The sequence below is a fragment of the Neolamprologus brichardi genome, chromosome 23 (assembly GCF_056152115.1).
Source record: "Neolamprologus brichardi isolate AB-2024 chromosome 23, ASM5615211v1, whole genome shotgun sequence".
NCBI classification, from domain to species: domain Eukaryota; kingdom Metazoa; phylum Chordata; class Actinopteri; order Cichliformes; family Cichlidae; genus Neolamprologus; species Neolamprologus brichardi.
In genome coordinates, this window is record NC_142125.1 from 18,626,198 (window position 1) to 18,646,114 (window position 19,917).

Genomic DNA, 19,917 nt, shown 5'->3' on the forward strand with positions numbered 1-19,917 from the left:
ATTGAGACATGAGATGATAAGAGGAATGGGGTTACAATCACTTAATGAGACTGCCATAGTTAAAGATACTGATGCTATGCTTCTTTTCAGAGAGCTGAGTTTGACATGGAGTTTGGACCAAACTACTCCCCAACATTTGTGATCCGCCTTCCAATGAACACAGATGAAGTGACTCTAACCATCCGAGACCAAACCGACACAGAGGTTTGGGAGCATGAAGCAGATCTAACAGGTCATTATCCTGAAATTTCTTTGGACATGTTAGAAAAGAATAGAGCAGAATATTCATCTTGACTAATCCATGTTGACTTTGAGTTCTTCCTCATATTTTAGCACTTTTTGAGCTCCAGGTGTTTAAGAAGCTGTGATGCCTATTTGTATTTAATGAGGCCTTTTGCAGTCTACACCTATCGCAGGATAACTAAGGGAGGATTTAGGGTCACCTGATCCAACCCTAACTATATGCTTTATCAAAAAGGAAAGTTTTAAGGGTAAAAAAAGTAGTGAGGGTGTCTGTCTCCCAAATCCAAACTAGGAGCTGGTTCCAGTTCTGACATTGTATGTGATGAGAAGGATTTTGAATTCTATTCTGCATTTAACAGGAAGCCAATGAAGGGAAGCCAAAACAGGAGAAATATGCTCTCTCTTTCTAGTCCCTGTCAGTACTCTTGCGTTTTGGATTAACTTTTCAGGGAGTTTTTAGGACATCCTGATAATAATAAATTACAGTAGTCCAGCCTAGAAGTAATAAATGCATAAACTAGTTTTTCAGTGTTTTTCCAAGACAGGATATTTCTCATTTTAGAGATATTAGATGGAAGAAAGCATTCCCACATATTTGTTTAATATGTACATTGGAGAGCATATATTGGTCAAAAAACACTTCCAAATTCCCCACAGTGTTACTGGTGGTCAAGGTAATGCCACCCAGAGTAAGAATCTGGTTAGATACCATATTTCTTAGATTTTTAGGGCCGTGTAAAATAACCTCAGTTTCATCTGAATTTAGAACCCAAAAACTAGAAGTCATCCAGGTATTTCTATCTTTAAGAAATTCCTGCAATTAACCTACAAACAAAACAATATAATATCAACACTGAAAAAAAAACCAATACAATGTAGAAGAAGAAGAAAAATGGCCAGCTGTAATTTAACAGGGTGACTATCTAATAAACCATTTTTGGTCAAACACATAAAAAAATGTATGATTAAAACTGCAGAGCAGTTAGTGAGAAGGTGGTGAACATATTGAAGCACTGAGCCGAATCTGAGTTTTCCTGACAAGCTGATTCCAAAGATGTGCAGGTCTGCAAGTAATGTTTAAACACACTTTTGCTGATCACGAATCTCAACACACAAGGCAACAGTTATGCTGTAGTTTTAGGCTATATCCACAGGTAAAAGGATCAATTAGATGTGTTCATCCTTCAAGTCTCTTCTCTTGTCCAGGTGCAGTTTAGGACGTTAGACATCCTTGAGCATGATGAACTGAGATTCACAGGCAGGAGGAGACAAGGAGGCACAAATTAGAAAAAATAGAGACAAGCCATGAAGTTAAGTGTTCCTTAGATTGGAAAGCAAGACTTAGCAGTTCTATGGCAGGACTGGCAGCACCTTGTCCAAACATCTGAGTGGGTTAACATGGCTTAAAATGCCTTTAATAGAAACTTTTTTTTGTTTGACTCTAGGGCTGTCAGACATTTTCAGGAGGCCATTCACACATTCACACATTTTTAATACAAGCTGTTTGTAGGAGATTTTTATTTTCTTTTTCCCAAATGTGTCACTTACCCTTTTTCAAAAAAACACAGGACATGTGATTTACAGTAAATATTTTGGACTTGCAATACAAAAACACTGCGTTTAATTTCAAGATTCGTCAATTCTTTTAAATGCTTGCGTGTTATAATTCTTATCCCTGGCTCCTTGCAGATCATCTACCTTTCTCTGCAGATGGGAGAATCCCAGCAGAGGTGAGGCTGATTTCAGTTTAGACAAAGTTTATTGTCAGTGTCTGAATCTGTTGTAGCTAACTTCTGTATAGACTCAATGAGTGTGCTGTTATCAATAAGGATATGGATCATGTGAGGAACTAAAGAACTATACTTCTTATATCTGCTCTCTGTAAGGCTATCTTCTATTCACTGTGTACACCATTATGGTTTCAACTTCCTTTCATTATGACCTGCAAAGCCTCTTCTACAGACTTCTACAGACTGACAGTATGCTCTGATTTTAACAGAAAATCATGGTGATGCTTCCCGATATCCTCGAAGATTTAAACGATGAAGAATTCAAGAAGTTTAAATGGCACCTGAAGACTGAAGTGTGGAACAACATATCACCCATCAAAGAAAACAATTTGTCCAAAGCAGACAGAAATGACACAGTAGATCTGATGGTGCAGACATATGAGATCACTGGAGCTGTGCAGGTGATGGAGAACATCTTAAAGACGATATGTAGGAACGACCTGGTGAAGAAATTATCAACCCTCAGACATTAAATATGTGCTCTCACACAGACTGTACACAGCTCTCTATGTGTGAACAGAGAAGCTAGTTTTCCAGTGAATACGGAGATGGTGTGTGGTCACTCTATTTCATGCATACTCCTGGGCTGAGTGTATTGGAGGTAAAAATAAGTACCAATGTGTGTAAAAGACGGAGGAGCTCCCTGAGATCCAACATGAGTAAAGAGCAGCTAAGAAGCTTCATGCTGCTTTCTTTCTGCTACAGCTCCCAGAATAAACTGAACTGTGTATGTTTCACATGAAGTGAGGTGACCACAGTTTTGTGAATATTAAGACTTTTTTGACTTTACTGGTTTGGAGTATTGGACTGAGGAAGTCCAACAACATTGTGCACAGAGCAGATCTGAAGCAGTTGTCATCGTCAGAGAATCGTAGTTTTTACTCTGCTTGTGAAAATATTGGGTGGAGTGTGATACTGTTCATGGAGTCAGCAGTGAAGGACACACCAACATTAAATCAAATGAGCTTTGATGTTAGGTCAGATTTTTTCTTTTTATCTTTGATGATTAAGAGGACAGTTTATATGGAGACAAAGAGCACCCAGCGTGTTCTGTTTACATTTTGAGTATATCTTTATTTTTACTGATTTGTGGTTCAGTTCAGTACAGCCTCACCTGTGTCCTTTTGTATCATTTCGTCATGTTTTCATCTTGGGTACGTGATCCTCTGTGTAGTTACTTCCTGTTTTATTTTGATAGTCATTTGTCTCTTTGCTTTGTATTTACATTTGTTTCCGTGCCTCGTTGTCTTGTTTGTTTCCCAGCTGTGTCTCACTCCTTTAATTTTTCAGTTTTACATCTGATGCTTGTGTAATGATGATTATTCAGTTATTTTCTTATTAAGACAAAACAAAGATGACAACTGTTTTATCAATGCAGGGAGTCAGCTATTTTTATTTTTTGTACTTCTGTGATAACTGTATTTATTCTGGTCTGCATGTTTCAGTCAGGACAGAGTAGAGAGACTCTGTAATGACCAATGAGAGTAAAGATGTAATGAGTAAACAGTCTGGATAAAACCATGTTTGGTATGTTGAGATAACTGGAAGAAAATATCATAAACATATCTATCAGTTTTAGTTTATAATTTTCTCTCTTCTCTTTGTTACACTTTAATGAAAATTTACTCGTTAATGGACCTCGTTTATAATTCAATTCAAGTTTTCTCTGCTTAAAATAAAGATTTTTTCTGTCACATCAATGTACAGCTGCATATGGACTCAGGGAATAAATAATAAGAGGCCAGATGTCTGTAATTGATGTGATTGTGTCTCAATGATTGTGTCATTCAGGAAATACTGAGTGTGATACAGTATATGTATTCAGACATCCTACATTCTCTTTGTGATCTATACCTTATGTGCAATGTACCTCCACCACTAAAAACAGTCATGTGTGACATCACAGCTCAGCTAACACAGCTGTATGGATACCCACCTCCACAGTGACACTTTATCAAAACTTTTGCTGTCGTCATATCTTGACAAGGATCCTCTGTGAAACAAGAAAAGAGTTGCATAATTGAGCACAAGGTTACTTGTTGTGCCAGACTATTGCTGATTAACACATCTCCATAGAAACAGGGACAGAAAAGCACTAAGATGATTACAACCAGCAGGCTGTTAACTGTAATGACTCCAGACCTAATAATACTGATGTCTCCCTGTTCTGTTAGGAAACATGAGGCTGTTTCATTTACTGGTAATTCAATGCAATGCACAACAGACTTACTTACAGAATAAAACACACAGAGAGAAGACTGCTGTGTTTGTGATAACAGCAAAGGTTTCTGGAGATTCTTGTCACACTGTCAGAAAAAGCTAGAAGCTGCCCTGATGGTCTGACTATAGTGAACCTGCATGTTTTTGTCCTGCTGTCTATGAGATAATTACACAGGAAGCATAAAAAAAGCAGTTGGAAAATCTAATTCTTTATGAGAATTGGGCATGAGTAGGTCACCTGTAAATAATGGATGTTGTTTTTCTTGCATTAGTGTTTATGCTTCCACAAAGTGTTTGAGTCTTTATTCGTTTAACTATTTCATCACAAATCTCTTTCAGTTTCTTTCTGTGCAGAGTGCTTGTGTGCGCAAAAAAGCGATTTCCATATTTAAACTTCTGTAAATGACTTGTTGCTCTATAATCTGTGAAAGTGACTTTATTTATCCAGCTGAAAATCTTTGTTTTAAAGACTGATGTGCACAAGAGTCACAATATTGTGACAAATAAAACATCATAAAAATGTTTCTAAAACAGCTCGTTTATATATATAACCTTTTCTTAAATCCTGTTGGCTGCTGTCTGTTTAACAATATAAGCAAATTCATGACAAAATAAATTAAAAAAAAAAAAAATCAAAAAACATTGGAAATCACTTTTTGGCACAACAGCGGCTAGTGTGATGGTTGCTCTACATCTTGATATCTCATCTCTTTGCTTATATTGATAAATAGTCTGCAGTCAACAAGCTTTAAGATGTATTTATATATCAAATAAAGAATTGACCTATTATGTTAGGATCTTTATGACTGCGTTGCTGTACATACTCTGTTTTCTACAGTAAAACCAATCCAGTCCTTTTTAACCACTTAAAATATTTTATATAAATATTTTTGCTATATTTCTTTACATTCTCTGCTGCCAACTTGTTATAGATTATCTATTTGTATCCAAACCATGTACATGTGATTTGCATGTTTTTTTTAAATAATTTCTCTTTCTCAGTAAAAAATATTGTATAAAAATCCATAGAAGTGTTTCGTGTCATCTTTCTGCTGCTCCGAGCTCGCCATCTTGTGGACACCAGCAGAACCTACAAACAGAGCCGCTGGAAGCGTTTCTTTTATAAACAGCAGATCGAGCGACCTGAGAGACTCTTCATCAAGCTGAATTCAGGTTATTTGTTGTGAAAGCTCCACAGGTTCAGAGAGGAATGGTCTGCTTAAAGCTATTTCAGCTGGGAGGCCCTGCTTTGCTGCTCAGGTATGTTACGACTTTTTTTTTTTTTAAAAAGATGGTTTGAAGTTAGACTTCCTCCGTTACTTCGAGTCTGTTTCATAACGGAACATCGCTGCGTTAGAAGGTGATACTAGTTATTTCCTCTTTAAAACGGATCCACACAGTAAACTCTCTGTATATGTTCAGGATATGAGACCCTAACGTTACACGGTAATCACCTAAAAACACTTGTTTGTGCCGACATGGAAACCATGACCTGATCTGTACACGTTTAAAGAGAGACACAAATGTTAACTTATGTGATATACGTGATTTTTTTATAGGTCATTATAAGGTCATGGCTGTAGCTCTTTATCCCATGTGTCACCCAATTTACTCAGCGGAAGGATTATTGTAAAATTACAGCAGACAGTGTAACAGTTTATAAGAATAATAATAATCAGTTAATACATTTATAAAAACCATTATTAAAGTAGTGCAGGGTCTCTAACAGACACAGCTGTTCGAGTTTGTTGTATTTTTTCCGTCATGATTACAGGAAGCGACCGAATCCTTTATGAAGGCCAAACACGGATGGTTTTGACTTCCTAGTTCAAACTTTGTGCAGAAAGAGTTTAAATAGTGAAGTAATGTGATTTAAGATCAATAAATAAAAACTACAGAATAAGATATGAAAACAAAATGTCAACAATAAAGAAAGAGTTCATGCTTTATGTTGTTTGTGAAGTCCTGGAGATCAACCAGTAATTATTCAACTGTCGTCCCAGAATGTTTTTTAATAAACGCAGAAATAAAACAGATGTGTTCACTAAGAGTCTTCATCACTAACAGTATAGCAGCCAGAGTCCACATCACTGTTTTATAAATGACAGGGAAGGATAATTTCATAGAAGCTACTTTAAAGTGAAGAGCGAAGGAGCTTTTAAAATTCAAATTAATTTTTAGTGTTTAATATATTTATTATTTTCCACAATGAAATACAAAAATACAAAGCATCAAATAAAAGTAAAAGAGGGGAAAAAATAAAAATAAAAAAAACCCTAACAAACAACACCCCTACTCGCTGTCAAGTAATCAAAAGTTTAAAAGGAAAAACTTACAATCAGTGCAAAATAACACCAGCCAAGGTATACAGAATAAGAAGAAAGAAAAAATAAACAAACAAATATAATTAAAAATTGATAAATAAATAAAGGTTATGTATGTAACTTTTGTATTTTGGGACAGGACCAAAACATATGGATCAAGGTCGCCTCTGCCAATTTACATCTTTCGCACGTTGGGTCAATCTGGGGATACATCTTTGCCAATTTTGATTTGCTAAGATGAACCCTCTGCACTATTTAAAACTGCAGAAGGCAATGTCTTGCACACATGGAGGACGAGTGAATATTACTTAAAACATTGCCCCAGTCTGCTTCAAAAATTCAAATTAATTTTTAATACTAATATTTAGGTCACCAGTCAAAGAAAGCTGGAGAATTATTACATTAAAAATTAAAGAAACATCTGAATCCTTAGAAGCAAAATATAAAGATGTGATGGGTGGTTCAAAACTTTTGCATTGTGCTGCATAACCGACAGTTTTTTCTGTGTCTTATTTTACAGGATGAGTTAGTGACTGTAAAATAAATTTAAAAAAAAAATCACAATACCTGTTTGATACACAAATTTAATGTCAGGTTTTTCTTTAAATATTAAATTATGTTATGACATGAGAACCACAGATGATTTCTTCTTCCTATTCAAAGTATCTTATCAATATTTAAACTAGTCATGTTTCAGCTCACAGATATAATGATTACCTGCTCCCCTCTGTTTCTGGTCTGTGTCCCTCACTTATACGATGGACTGAAAACCACAAAGCAATAAAGATTTAGTAAAAAACAAAAACAGGATCCACTAAGAAAAGAGGAAATGATGAAACCTGGAGCTCAGCTGAGTCTTTTCAGCTATGAAAGTTAAAGAGGAGTGAGAGTCTTCTTGTGTTTTTCCAGATGTTTCTAAACAGATATTTCTTTCTTGTGTTGTTGATGTTTTTGTATCCAGGGACATTTGTGATGTGTATATCTTTGAAAAGGAGCCTGTTTCACAGTCATGACCCCTGAATGATTTCTCTGCGTGTGCCGAGCTACACAAAAAGTGAATAATCACCGTATAACTTAATTATTTGTGGGTTAAATCAAGGACACATTTAAACACGTGTCCTTGACACAATTTAGACTCCATAAGTGATATTACATTACTACAACAACTTAAAAATGCATACAGTTACAAAGGAATAAAATAACTGAATAAAACCACAAAGCAAAACTATAAAAGTCTTATCAAGGGAACAAATGCATGACCATGGTAATGATAAAGTGTGAACAAATGTGTTTTGAGGTGTAATTAAAAACGGAGAGTTTATGGTTGAAGTGTGTTTCAAAGTCTTGCAGAGCAGAAGCCAGAATAAGGTTATGAAAGTAGTCCATTTGTTTATGTTTTGCAAACTGTGGTTGTGTAATACTGCAAACCTGAAAAAAAAAACATGGAAGAAATGTTTGTGGAATTAACCAAACCCGTGTATCTAAGTCATCCAAATCTGACATGTCAGCCACTGTTTCTCTCACTTTGAGAGGTGAACTTTTTGCAGAAGTCCTAGTTTTCTTTTTGACAGTGGTTGCTTGCTTTTGCAGAAATTTAAGAGGGCAATTCGGTCTCCGTACGAGGGAATGTAGTTTGCCAAAGTTGTGTCATCCATCAGTGCTATGACGTCACAGTCAATCTGCACACAGTCATTTTCTGCAACATTTACACTGCAAAGCAATATTACGGTTAAGCCTCTTAGGTCACCGCTAATGCCAGTAGGAGAGTACTGACTGTAGTTATCAGAAAAGCTATCTATTTTATGCAGGGCGAAACACAATAATGAAAGAAGCAAACTAAGGCATAGCCTTTCAGTAAATAATAAATCCTCTTCTGTATTTAAAAAAAAAAAGGAGGACTTGATTGGTTATGATGTAGGTAGTACGTCTTCTAAGGATGTTCTACGACACTGTGGTGGCATCTGCTGTCTTTTATGTTGTGGTCTGGTGGAGTGGTGGAATGGCAGAGAGGGACAGGGGGAAACTTAACAAACTGGTCGGGAGGGCCAGCTTTAGCGGTCCGCTAAAGCCCACTGAGCAGACTGGGGAGGAGAGGATGTTGTCTAAGCTAACATCCATCATGGACAACACCTCCACGCTCTCTGCATGAGACTGTACGACCACTGAGCAGCTCGATCAGCAGTAGACTTTTGTGTACACGCTTGTGTACATATCTCTGTACATTTTTATCTGTACATATGAATGTTACTTATGTATGCAGAACTATAACGCAGAGTCATAAATACACAGTCCATTTAGTCATTTAAGCAAAGGTATTACACATAGAACCCAACTAACATTGTAAATCAGTCTTTGGCACAATATCGGGATTATTTCGTTATTTATTTATTTATTTTTGTGTTTATGCGAACAATATGCCTGATTTGCGACTTTCTGCACTTCTATTGGTTGTGCGAAAAAACGTCACGTCACTCCGAGGTCAAAGTTCAACGCGGCAACGCTCCTCAGCCAGCACTTTTTATTTTATTGTTCTATAAAAATAAATCAAATACTGTATTAAGTTTATTTTTTACCGGTAGTGAACTGTAGTGTAGCCTACCATTTCCACACGTAGGCGTTAAGTGCACTGGGCAGCTCAGAGTATAAGATATCATTTCCTTCTTGAGCTGACATACAATACACAGTGCAGGAGAACGATGATGTCATTCTGACATTATAAACAGTTAACAGTTTGCTCATTTCTTCCAACACTGTACCACTAACATATACACAGTTACATGCACTACATTAGTTTGTGTTAGCTAACATGTTGTGAGGGGATCGTCAGTCGGCCACCGTCAGAACAACAACCAGGGCTGTGTCGGTGGCTGTGTATAAACGCCACCCATTTTTCTGAGTGAAATATCCGCATAAACATTCATTACAGTTTCTCAGAATTCTGAGAAAAAAAGTCAGAATTCTGACTTTTTTCTAAGTCGGCCCTCCCGACCAGTTTGTTAAGTTTCCCCCTGTCCCTCTCTGCCATTCCACCACTCCAGCAGACCACAACATAAAAGACAGCAGACGCCACCACAGTGTCGTAGAACACCCTTAGAAGACGTACTACCTACAAAAAAAAAGAGGGGAGAAGAGATGGTGAGAAAGGGGGGAAGAAAAAAAAAGAAAAACAAACAAAACACCTGGATCACCTGTATGGAGATAAAAAAAAAAAAAAAAAAAACTGAAGCGAAAACAAACAACAAAGAGCAACATAATAAAAACAGCACCATCACAATAAACTAGCTAACAGTAGATAACAGTAGATACTTTTTTAATTTCACCTGTTGAGAATGAAAAAAGAAAACAAGCAGAAGAAAACGAGAGCAATAGAATAAACAACATCACGATGATATATGGGAATATAACAGTAAATACTAAATATTAAACATTATTGTGCAGCACGCAAGATCGACAGCGCACAGTGTGCTTTCAGGTAGGAGCCAAAAAGGGTGTCGTTTGTGTGTGTGAGCACCCGTGTGAACACCTGTGAGCATGAACGCGCTTGTTTTTAAAAGGTTCCTTCATGTAATGATCTGCTAGACGGTGTGGGGAGCCACAGCCCTGTCCTCCAGGGCATGAAGCAGGTATGGAGGAGATCAAAACTCCAGACATCCAGAGGCCCCCAGAACACAAGAGACCAAGGAAGACCAACAGAGGGGCAGCCGCGCCACTATCCCAGAAAGAGCTGAGGAGAGTCCCAGATGAGGGGTCACTCAGCAGCCGCGGAGCAGAAGCCAGGGGGGGTTGCAGTGACGTGCCCGTGAGCTCCGCCGGCAGCCAGCTGTGACAGAGTGACCGAGCCCCAGGCCGAGAGGCCGAGGGCACCCCACCCCCGAAGTGGCCCGAGCGAGCCCCAGGCTCCAGGCCCTGACAAGCAGCCACCAAGGAGTGAGCCGGTGTGTACCTGGATGCCCATCCCCGGACACAAAGAACCACCAACGCACCAATGTCTCAGGGCGTCTGCCACTGGTAGGGGAAGTGGTGGGGGAGATAGAGGACCTGGGATGTCCCCAGAGAGGTGGGGTCTGATACCCAACCTGACATATAGACACAGAAAAACAGGCACACACAGATACAAACATCCATTCCCACCGTCATGCTCTCATATGCAAATACTCAACACTCACCCAACGTGGAGAAAGACATAGAGAGACACAATCACACTCCCCAAGCGTACTCTAAGAACCGGGTCTAGGTACCCTTGCCCCTGGAGGGGGAAACTGCACCCAGACCCAGGTGGTGCTACCCTTTTCCCTGCGGTGGGGAGAAGCAGACCGCCCCGGCTTGGCAGCAGCAGGGAGGCCCCACATTCCAGACCCCAGTCGGACGGCCAACTCCTCCTCCTAGCCCCCCCGCTCCAGCAGGCCGCAGAGAACGGGGGTGTGTGAAGACTCCAAACCTCCCTCCGCCCGCTCATATGTAGTGTTGATGCATGTGTGTTCTAAGGTGCATTTAAAACCCAGGAGGGAATGGAGCTACCTGCCAGAGAGCAGCAGGTAAGCGCATAGCCCCTCCTGATAGCCCTCAATGTCTACGTGTATTTAAAATTGAGAGGTGGGCAACGATGCCAGGGGTGAGGTTGTACACCCTGATGGTCGTTTGGATTCCGTGTAGCGTGCCCACCCCCAAGATCCTATATGTATGTGTTATGAGAATGTGAGTAATGTAAAATTGAGGCACAGGCAGCCAGAAGGGGACAGAGGGGATGGGGTGGGGGGGTGCCTCCCCTGCACCCTGGTGACACATCTTTACCCCAAAGCCCTGCATGTGTGGGTGATTGTCGGCAACCTTTCTGATGATGAGTGCCATCTAAAATTTCCTAAGAAGTCAATGTGCAATTCAATCAGCTGCATTTCGATGTCCTTTGTGTCCAGCCAGTTAATGCGAGACAGATCCAGCTGCTCATTAAAGCTTTCTGGTTTAATCAGAAAAGAAAACATTGGTCCATAAACCTGAAAGTACTGAAAACACATTGTGAATTCTGTCTCGAGTCTACGGATGTATCCATGTATTTCCGCGGTGCTGATGCTGTGCTGAGCGGACAGCTCCTGAAGCATTTGAAGTGTTGAAATGTGGAAATTTCAACATCGCTTGAAAAACCTGCGAGCTAGCAGCGTCCCTCTCACTGGTAGGTTATTTTTAACCAATTATAAGTTGAATCTGGTATTTGGGGTTGTTAGCTAAGATACCGTCATTAAGAAGCGGCACAACTAATGTGTCTATGCGAGCTAATTTGCGATGTGCAGCGCTGGCTCGGCCATTTATTTTTATGCACCTCCTCAGATTAATTCACTGCGTCTCGTACCATCAGTTAACCCTTCGCGTGCCAGCTGTGGCACGGGTGCCCAGGGTTGCCAGCCCCTGCTTTAGAGGTATGCTTTGAGACATTATCTATTTGCACTGTGGAGCACTGTACGACCAGTTTTGCAGCATTTGTCTGAATCTGAGCAGAGAGTATAACCCTGTACACTTCAGAGTTATTCCTGTTTCTATCAACAGTCACATCATCAATACATATTAGTGACCTTGTTCTACTGGCAGCCATACATGCCTATGCCCTAACATAGCCTCCAGCATTCTTGGCAGATGATATGCTATACTTCAGATCATGATCTATTTCTCTCCTTTAGTTTAGTTCCAGTTTAATCTTGGCTTCTGAAGCTTTTGCTTTCTCGCTAAAATAATTTTTAGAGCTAAATATAGTTATAAGTATGGCTTATTCACATTCTCATTAAATTGCTTTTCAGTCAATTGTTCAAATAATTTTGAGCCTTTTAAAACAGGGAACTATGCATAAAAATGGCCATGTGTTGTGTGACTGTTCACTTAAATGACAGCTAAAGAAGAATTTCAGGAAGTAGTCAGATCCCATCACTTTCTGCGTACTTTTTAGTTTTTATATTTTGATGATGCCACTGTGACCGCCATCATTTTTCAACATGTTTCTTATTTAATACAAGTTTTTTTTTTAATTATCATTTATTAAATTATTTTATCTGGCAATATAAAGAAAGCATGATGTCTCCCATGTACAACTAATGCATCAGGCATTACATTACCAAGACAATACCAAGACCAGAGGATATCGAAACCAAGACAAGACCAAGACAGACTGAGTCAAGACCAAGACAAAGTCGAGACGAGACAAAAAAGTCTTTAAACTGCAGCCATGTGCTGCTTCATTTACAAGTGTCAGGCATTTTTATGTGTTTTTGCTATGCACTCGCATCTATATATATATATATATATATATATATATATATATATATATATATATATATATATACATTATAACAATGTAACAATCAATATATATAACAAATATAACAAATATAATGTGAGTGGCAGGGAGTGACACATCAGTGTCCAATGTAGTGGTTTATGTGCAAGTATACCATCAACACTGACACAAATACAAGAAAACAGTCTTTGAATAGCTGTCCACTGCGTGACCACTGTGCATGAAAGGGTTAAACAAATACAATTTTACACAGTCTTATAGTACAGCCCCATTTCTACGGAGCCCCGCAGGGGACATGGGAGAAAAAAAAAATTAAGACGGACTTTTGCGAGATCTCGCAAAACAAACTCGGTTTTAGCCGCATTCTTCCCATTAGCTCGAAGCTGACGGGAGGTCTTTTCCGGCACATCGTGCCTCGACCGCCCGGTCGGCTTCGAGCCAGCGTCCGAAGAATGTGGCTAAAATGTTTGCGAGATCTCGCAATAGTTTTGCGAGATCCCGAGTTTGTTTTGCGAGATCCTGAGTTAGTTTTGCGAGATCTGTCTGTGAAGGTTCTCAGTCATCCAGGTCATCGTAGTCAAAGGAGCTTGCAAAGAAAAGCGTCTGGACTTCTTTAAGTTACTTGAAGACGTTTCACCTCTCATCCGAGAGGCTTCTTCAGTTCTAAGGTCAAATGGTGGAGAGTCCCAGATATAACCCTAGTGGGAGTGTCCCCCCACAGAGGGACAAAAGGACCCCCTGATGATCCTCTAATCGCCTGAGCCAAGGTGTGGAACTGGGTGTGGGTCCCAATCAGCCAGAGTTTCGGGTGGGTTCATTGTGAAACCTGGCCCCACCTTATCATGCGAATTCCTGAGGTCAGATGGCCCAGGGTGTGAGTGGGCGTTAAGGCGTCTGGGAAGGGATCTCAAAACTGGATTATAGATGGCAGAGAGTTGGTGTCGTAAACCACCGCCTCTGTTCAAAGATGGTCGCTCACAGTGGACATAGATGGCTTCTTTCACTCCTCTTTCAAACCATCTGTCCTCTCTGTCCAAAATGTGAACATTGGCATCCTCGAAAGAGTGTCCTTTATCCTTAAGATGCAGATGGACAGCTGAATCTTGTCCTGTGGAGGTCGCTCTTCTGTGTTGTGCCATGCGCTTGTGAAGTGGCTGTTTGGTCTCTCCAATGTAGAGGTCTGGGCATTCCTCGCTGCACTGTACGGCATACACCACATTGTTAAGTCTGTGTTTTGGCGTTTTGTCTTTCGGGTGAACCAGTTTTTGTCTGAGTGTGTTGCTGGGTCTGAAGTACACCGGGATGTCATGCTTGGAGAAAACCCTCCTGAGTTTCTCTGATACACCGGCTACATAGGGGATGACAATGTTGTTGCGCCTGTCCTTCTTATCCTCCCTCGCTGGTGTCTGATCTTCTTTTCTGTGCCTCTTTGCTGACTTTAAAAACGCCCATTTAGGATAGCCGCACGTTTTGAGTGCTTCCTTTACATGTGTGTGTTCCTTCTTTTTCCCTTCAGGCTTAGAGGGAACATGTTCTGCCCGGTGGTGTAGGGTCCTAATTACTCCAAGTTTGTGTTCCAGAGGGTGATGGGAGTCAAACAGGAGGTACTGGTCCGTGTGTGTGGGCTTCCGGTAAACTTCGATGTTGAGGTTGCCATTCTCTTCAATGTGCACAGCGCAGTCCAGGAAAGGCAAACAGTCATCCTTCGTGTCTTCCCTGGTGAACTTGATGTTTTTATCCACAGCGTTGATGTGCGCAGTGAAGGATTCCACTTCTTGTGTCTTGATTTTGACCCAGGTGTCGTCTACATATCTGTACCAGTGGCTGGGTACTCTTCCTTTGAAAGAGCCAAGAGCCTTGCTTTCCACTTCCTCCATGTAAAGGTTGGCTACAATAGGTGACACGGGGGAGCCCATGGCACAGCCATGTTTTTGTCTGTAATAGCCTTCGTTGTATTTGAAATATGTGGTGGTGAGGCAGAGGTCTAACAGTGTGCAAATCTGATCGGGTGTGAAGTTGGTCCTGTCCTCCAAGGAGTTGTCTTCTTGTAGTCGTTTTCTGACAGTCTCCACTGCCTCCGTGGTGGGTATGCAAGTGAAGAGAGAGACTACATCAAAGGACACTATGGTTTCATCTGGATCCAGGGTAAGTTTCTGGACCTTGTCAGTGAAATCGGTGGAGTTCTTGATGTGGTGTGGGGTGTTCCCCACGAGAGGAGCAAGGATGGTAGCAAGGTGTTTTGCAATGTTATAAGTGGCTGAGTTTATGCTACTGACTATGGGTCTGAGTGGGACAGCTTCCTTGTGGATTTTTGGAAGTCCGTAAATGCAGGGTATGGCATCCCCTGGGTAAAGGCGGTGATAAGTAAGGCGGTCAATGATTTTGTCCTTTTCCAAGTCTTGAAGGCAAGCTATAACTTTCTTTTTGTAACTGCTTGTGGGGTCTCGCTTTAAGGCTTCGTAGGTATTGTTGTCACTGAGGAGAGTAGTGATCTTTGTATGGTAATCTGTAGTGTTTAGGACCACGGTGCATCTTCCCTTATCCGCTGGTAAAACAGTGATGTTGTGGTCTTTGCTCAGGGAAGCGACGGCCTTCTTTTCCTGTATTGTGAGGTTGGACGGAGGGACTTTGGCACTGGAGAGGGTGGCTGAGACTTTCATCCTGATTTGCTCTGCTTCTGTCTGTGATAATTTATTAATCCGAATGGCAGATTCTGTGGCTGTGATGAGGTCCACTATGGGCAACTGTTGTGGAGAAATGGCAAAATTGAGACCTTTGGCTAATACTCTCTTTTCAGGTTCAGTGAGATTCCTGTCTGAAAAGTTCTTAACCCATTTCTCCTGACTGTCTTCAGGTGTGTTTTCTTCTATGGGTTGTGTAGGTTCAGATTCAGAATGAGGAGTGTGTGTTTTTGAAAGCAAGGTGTGAAATTTCCTGCGTTGTCTTTCTTTTCCTTTCGAGTGTTGGGCCCACTGAGCCTTGTCCACAAACTTGTAAACCTCTTCTAAGATTGGAGAGGGTAGAAGTGTTTCCAGTTCCTGCAGAGTCTGGCTGATCTTGATCTGGAGGGCATCTATAGTGAAATGGACCTGTCTTATCCTTTCACTTAAAAGGTGATTTTGCGCTCTCTGTAGAATCAAGTCTGCTCTGTATCCCCTGACAGTGGATCCAAGGCGCAGGCGCAGGCTCTTGGGAACAACTCTGGTTTGTCTGCATCTTAGGTTGAAAGGATAGTGAAAGGATAAGACAGGTCCATTTCACTATAGATGCCCTCCAGATCAAGATCAGCCAGACTCTGCAGGAACTGGAAACACTTCTACCCTCTCCAATCTTAGAAGAGGTTTACAAGTTTGTGGACAAGGCTCAGTGGGCCCAACACTCGAAAGGAAAAGAAAGACAACGCAGGAAATTTCACACCTTGCTTTCAAAAACACACACTCCTCATTCTGAATCTGAACCTACACAACCCATAGAAGAAAACACACCTGAAGACAGTCAGGAGAAATGGGTTAAGAACTTTTCAGACAGGAATCTCACTGAACCTGAAAAGAGAGTATTAGCCAAAGGTCTCAATTTTGCCATTTCTCCACAACAGTTGCCCATAGTGGACCTCATCACAGCCACAGAATCTGCCATTCGGATTAATAAATTATCACAGACAGAAGCAGAGCAAATCAGGATGAAAGTCTCAGCCACCCTCTCCAGTGCCAAAGTCCCTCCGTCCAACCTCACAATACAGGAAAAGAAGGCCGTCGCTTCCCTGAGCAAAGACCACAACATCACTGTTTTACCAGCGGATAAGGGAAGATGCACCGTGGTCCTAAACACTACAGATTACCATACAAAGATCACTACTCTCCTCAGTGACAACAATACCTACGAAGCCTTAAAGCGAGACCCCACAAGCAGTTACAAAAAGAAAGTTATAGCTTGCCTTCAAGACTTGGAAAAGGACAAAATCATTGACCGCCTTACTTATCACCGCCTTTACCCAGGGGATGCCATACCCTGCATTTACGGACTTCCAAAAATCCACAAGGAAGCTGTCCCACTCAGACCCATAGTCAGTAGCATAAACTCAGCCACTTATAACATTGCAAAACACCTTGCTACCATCCTTGCTCCTCTCGTGGGGAACACCCCACACCACATCAAGAACTCCACCGATTTCACTGACAAGGTCCAGAAACCTACCCTGGATCCAGATGAAACCATAGTGTCCTTTGATGTAGTCTCTCTCTTCACTTGCATACCCACCACGGAGGCAGTGGAGACTGTCAGAAAACGACTACAAGAAGACAACTCCTTGGAGGACAGGACCAACTTCACACCCGATCAGATTTGCACACTGTTAGACCTCTGCCTCACCACCACATATTTCAAATACAACGAAGGCTATTACAGACAAAAACATGGCTGTGCCATGGGCTCCCCCGTGTCACCTATTGTAGCCAACCTTTACATGGAGGAAGTGGAAAGCAAGGCTCTTGGCTCTTTCAAAGGAAGAGTACCCAGCCACTGGTACAGATATGTAGACGACACCTGGGTCAAAATCAAGACACAAGAAGTGGAATCCTTCACTGCGCACATCAACGCTGTGGATAAAAACATCAAGTTCACCAGGGAAGACACGAAGGATGACTGTTTGCCTTTCCTGGACTGCGCTGTGCACATTGAAGAGAATGGCAACCTCAACATCGAAGTTTACCGGAAGCCCACACACACGGACCAGTACCTCCTGTTTGACTCCCATCACCCTCTGGAACACAAACTTGGAGTAATTAGGACCCTACACCACCGGGCAGAACATGTTCCCTCTAAGCCTGAAGGGAAAAAGAAGGAACACACACATGTAAAGGAAGCACTCAAAACGTGCGGCTATCCTAAATGGGCGTTTTTAAAGTCAGCAAAGAGGCACAGAAAAGAAGATCAGACACCAGCGAGGGAGGATAAGAAGGACAGGCGCAACAACATTGTCATCCCCTATGTAGCCGGTGTATCAGAGAAACTCAGGAGGGTTTTCTCCAAGCATGACATCCCGGTGTACTTCAGACCCAGCAACACACTCAGACAAAAACTGGTTCACCCGAAAGACAAAACGCCAAAACACAGACTTAACAATGTGGTGTATGCCGTACAGTGCAGCGAGGAATGCCCAGACCTCTACATTGGAGAGACCAAACAGCCACTTCACAAGCGCATGGCACAACACAGAAGAGCGACCTCCACAGGACAAGATTCAGCTGTCCATCTGCATCTTAAGGATAAAGGACACTCTTTCGAGGATGCCAATGTTCACATTTTGGACAGAGAGGACAGATGGTTTGAAAGAGGAGTGAAAGAAGCCATCTATGTCCACTGTGAGCGACCATCTTTGAACAGAGGCGGTGGTTTACGACACCAACTCTCTGCCATCTATAATCCAGTTTTGAGATCCCTTCCCAGACGCCTTAACGCCCACTCACACCCTGGGCCATCTGACCTCAGGAATTCGCATGATAAGGTGGGGCCAGGTTTCACAATGAACCCACCCGAAACTCTGGCTGATTGGGACCCACACCCAGTTCCACACCTTGGCTCAGGCGATTAGAGGATCATCAGGGGGTCCTTTTGTCCCTCTGTGGGGGGACACTCCCACTAGGGTTATATCTGGGACTCTCCACCATTTGACCTTAGAACTGAAGAAGCCTCTCGGATGAGAGGTGAAACGTCTTCAAGTAACTTAAAGAAGTCCAGACGCTTTTCTTTGCAAGCTCCTTTGACTTTTGCGAGATCTCACAAAACTTTTGCGAGATCTCGCAAAAGTCCGTCTTAATTTTTTTTTCTCCCATGTCCCCTGCGGGGCTCCGTACATTTCCACAAAACTTTGGACGCTGTGGAAAATAAAAACAGAATGCAATCATTTACAAATCTGCTAAACCCATATTTTATTATTATTATTTTATTAAATATCTGTGAATAAATAACATTAAAATTACACTGAAGTGATTTTCACACTCTTTTATTAAGCTATGTGAGAATGCCAGAGCTGAACACACTGAGTAACCTTTAATATTTAGGTGTGTGCAATTGAAAGTTTCAGATCTCTAATGTGCAGCTGCCATGTCAGAAATAAACAGCAGTATTGACATCGCACTGAGCAACAATATAGTGTTAAGCTGAGCTGATAGATTTCTTGTCCTGCTTTTATTCATATGTGATGATTCTCTCGCTCTCCTTCTCACTCTTGCCTACTCTCTCTCTCTGTCTCTCTATCTGTAGACGTCTGTCTTCCTCCAGTCACAGCCAATCTGCACCTGAGAGATTTGGTCATCAGCCAGTTCCCATTTAAGCCGGAGGAAGGCATTTATTCAATGCTGGATTGTTGACTAAGCTAGTTAGTAAAGTTGGTTTGCCAACATATGATCAGTTTTCTCCATTGCCTGTGTGTTCCCTGATAATTACCTTCTGCTTGTGTCTGTGCAGGAATCCCAGGCTGAGTAAATGTTCTCACTGAGTTGTGGACTTTTTTCTGGTGTTTCTTCTGACCAGGCCCATGGCGAGGGTTGGAGCCTTCAGGACATCCAGCTGTCTCAGAACCCAGTCGCAAAGATTGTTGCTTTTCTGTGTGATCATGTGTGACTGTAAATAAACACACTGTACTGAAGATTTAAGATTCTGCTTTTTGAGTCCTTCCCTGATCACTAACCATGACAAAAATCATCTGGATTTAACAGAAGAACGAAAGAAAGAACTTAGTGAAGTCATTCACATGGATCTCACCTGTCTGTCCAGCAGCTCACGTGTATTTCATGTAACTTTCTATGTTCTGTTTCTATATCCCTCCCAATAAAACAAACAACCTCTTCATTAGTTAATCCCTCTCCTGTCACAGTCCTATTTGTTTAAACACTGTGCACACTTCTCTGTAATTTGAAATGATACCACATAACGATCGTGGCTCAAGAGTTGGGAGTTCGTCTTGTAATCAGAAGGTTGCCGGTTCGAGCCCCGGCTCAGACAGTCTCGGTCGTTGTGTCCTTGGGCAAGACACTTCACCTACCGCCTACTGGTGTTGGCC

The 19,917-nt window shown here is 41.5% G+C and overlaps 1 protein-coding gene and 1 long non-coding RNA gene across 2 annotated transcripts in view; both read left to right on the forward strand.

The window, feature by feature from the left end:
* The window catches only part of LOC118454872 (uncharacterized), a 30,793-nt gene extending 27,051 nt beyond the window's left edge, over positions 1-3,742 (forward strand). Inside the window, exons 17-19 of the mRNA XM_087836814.1 lie at positions 91-232; positions 1,933-1,973; positions 2,243-3,742. Coding sequence (XP_087692940.1) covers positions 91-232; positions 1,933-1,973; positions 2,243-2,506 — 447 coding nt within the window. The 3' untranslated portion in view covers positions 2,507-3,742. The remainder of the gene's footprint in view (positions 1-90; positions 233-1,932; positions 1,974-2,242) is intronic.
* A 15,254-nt stretch (positions 3,743-18,996) lies between these two features.
* On the forward strand, positions 18,997-19,503 carry LOC102782463 (uncharacterized). The gene is made up of 2 exons (XR_437241.3): positions 18,997-19,233; positions 19,323-19,503. It is a non-coding gene; the product is annotated as an uncharacterized LOC102782463 (long non-coding RNA).
* The last annotated feature ends 414 nt before the right edge of the window (positions 19,504-19,917 follow it).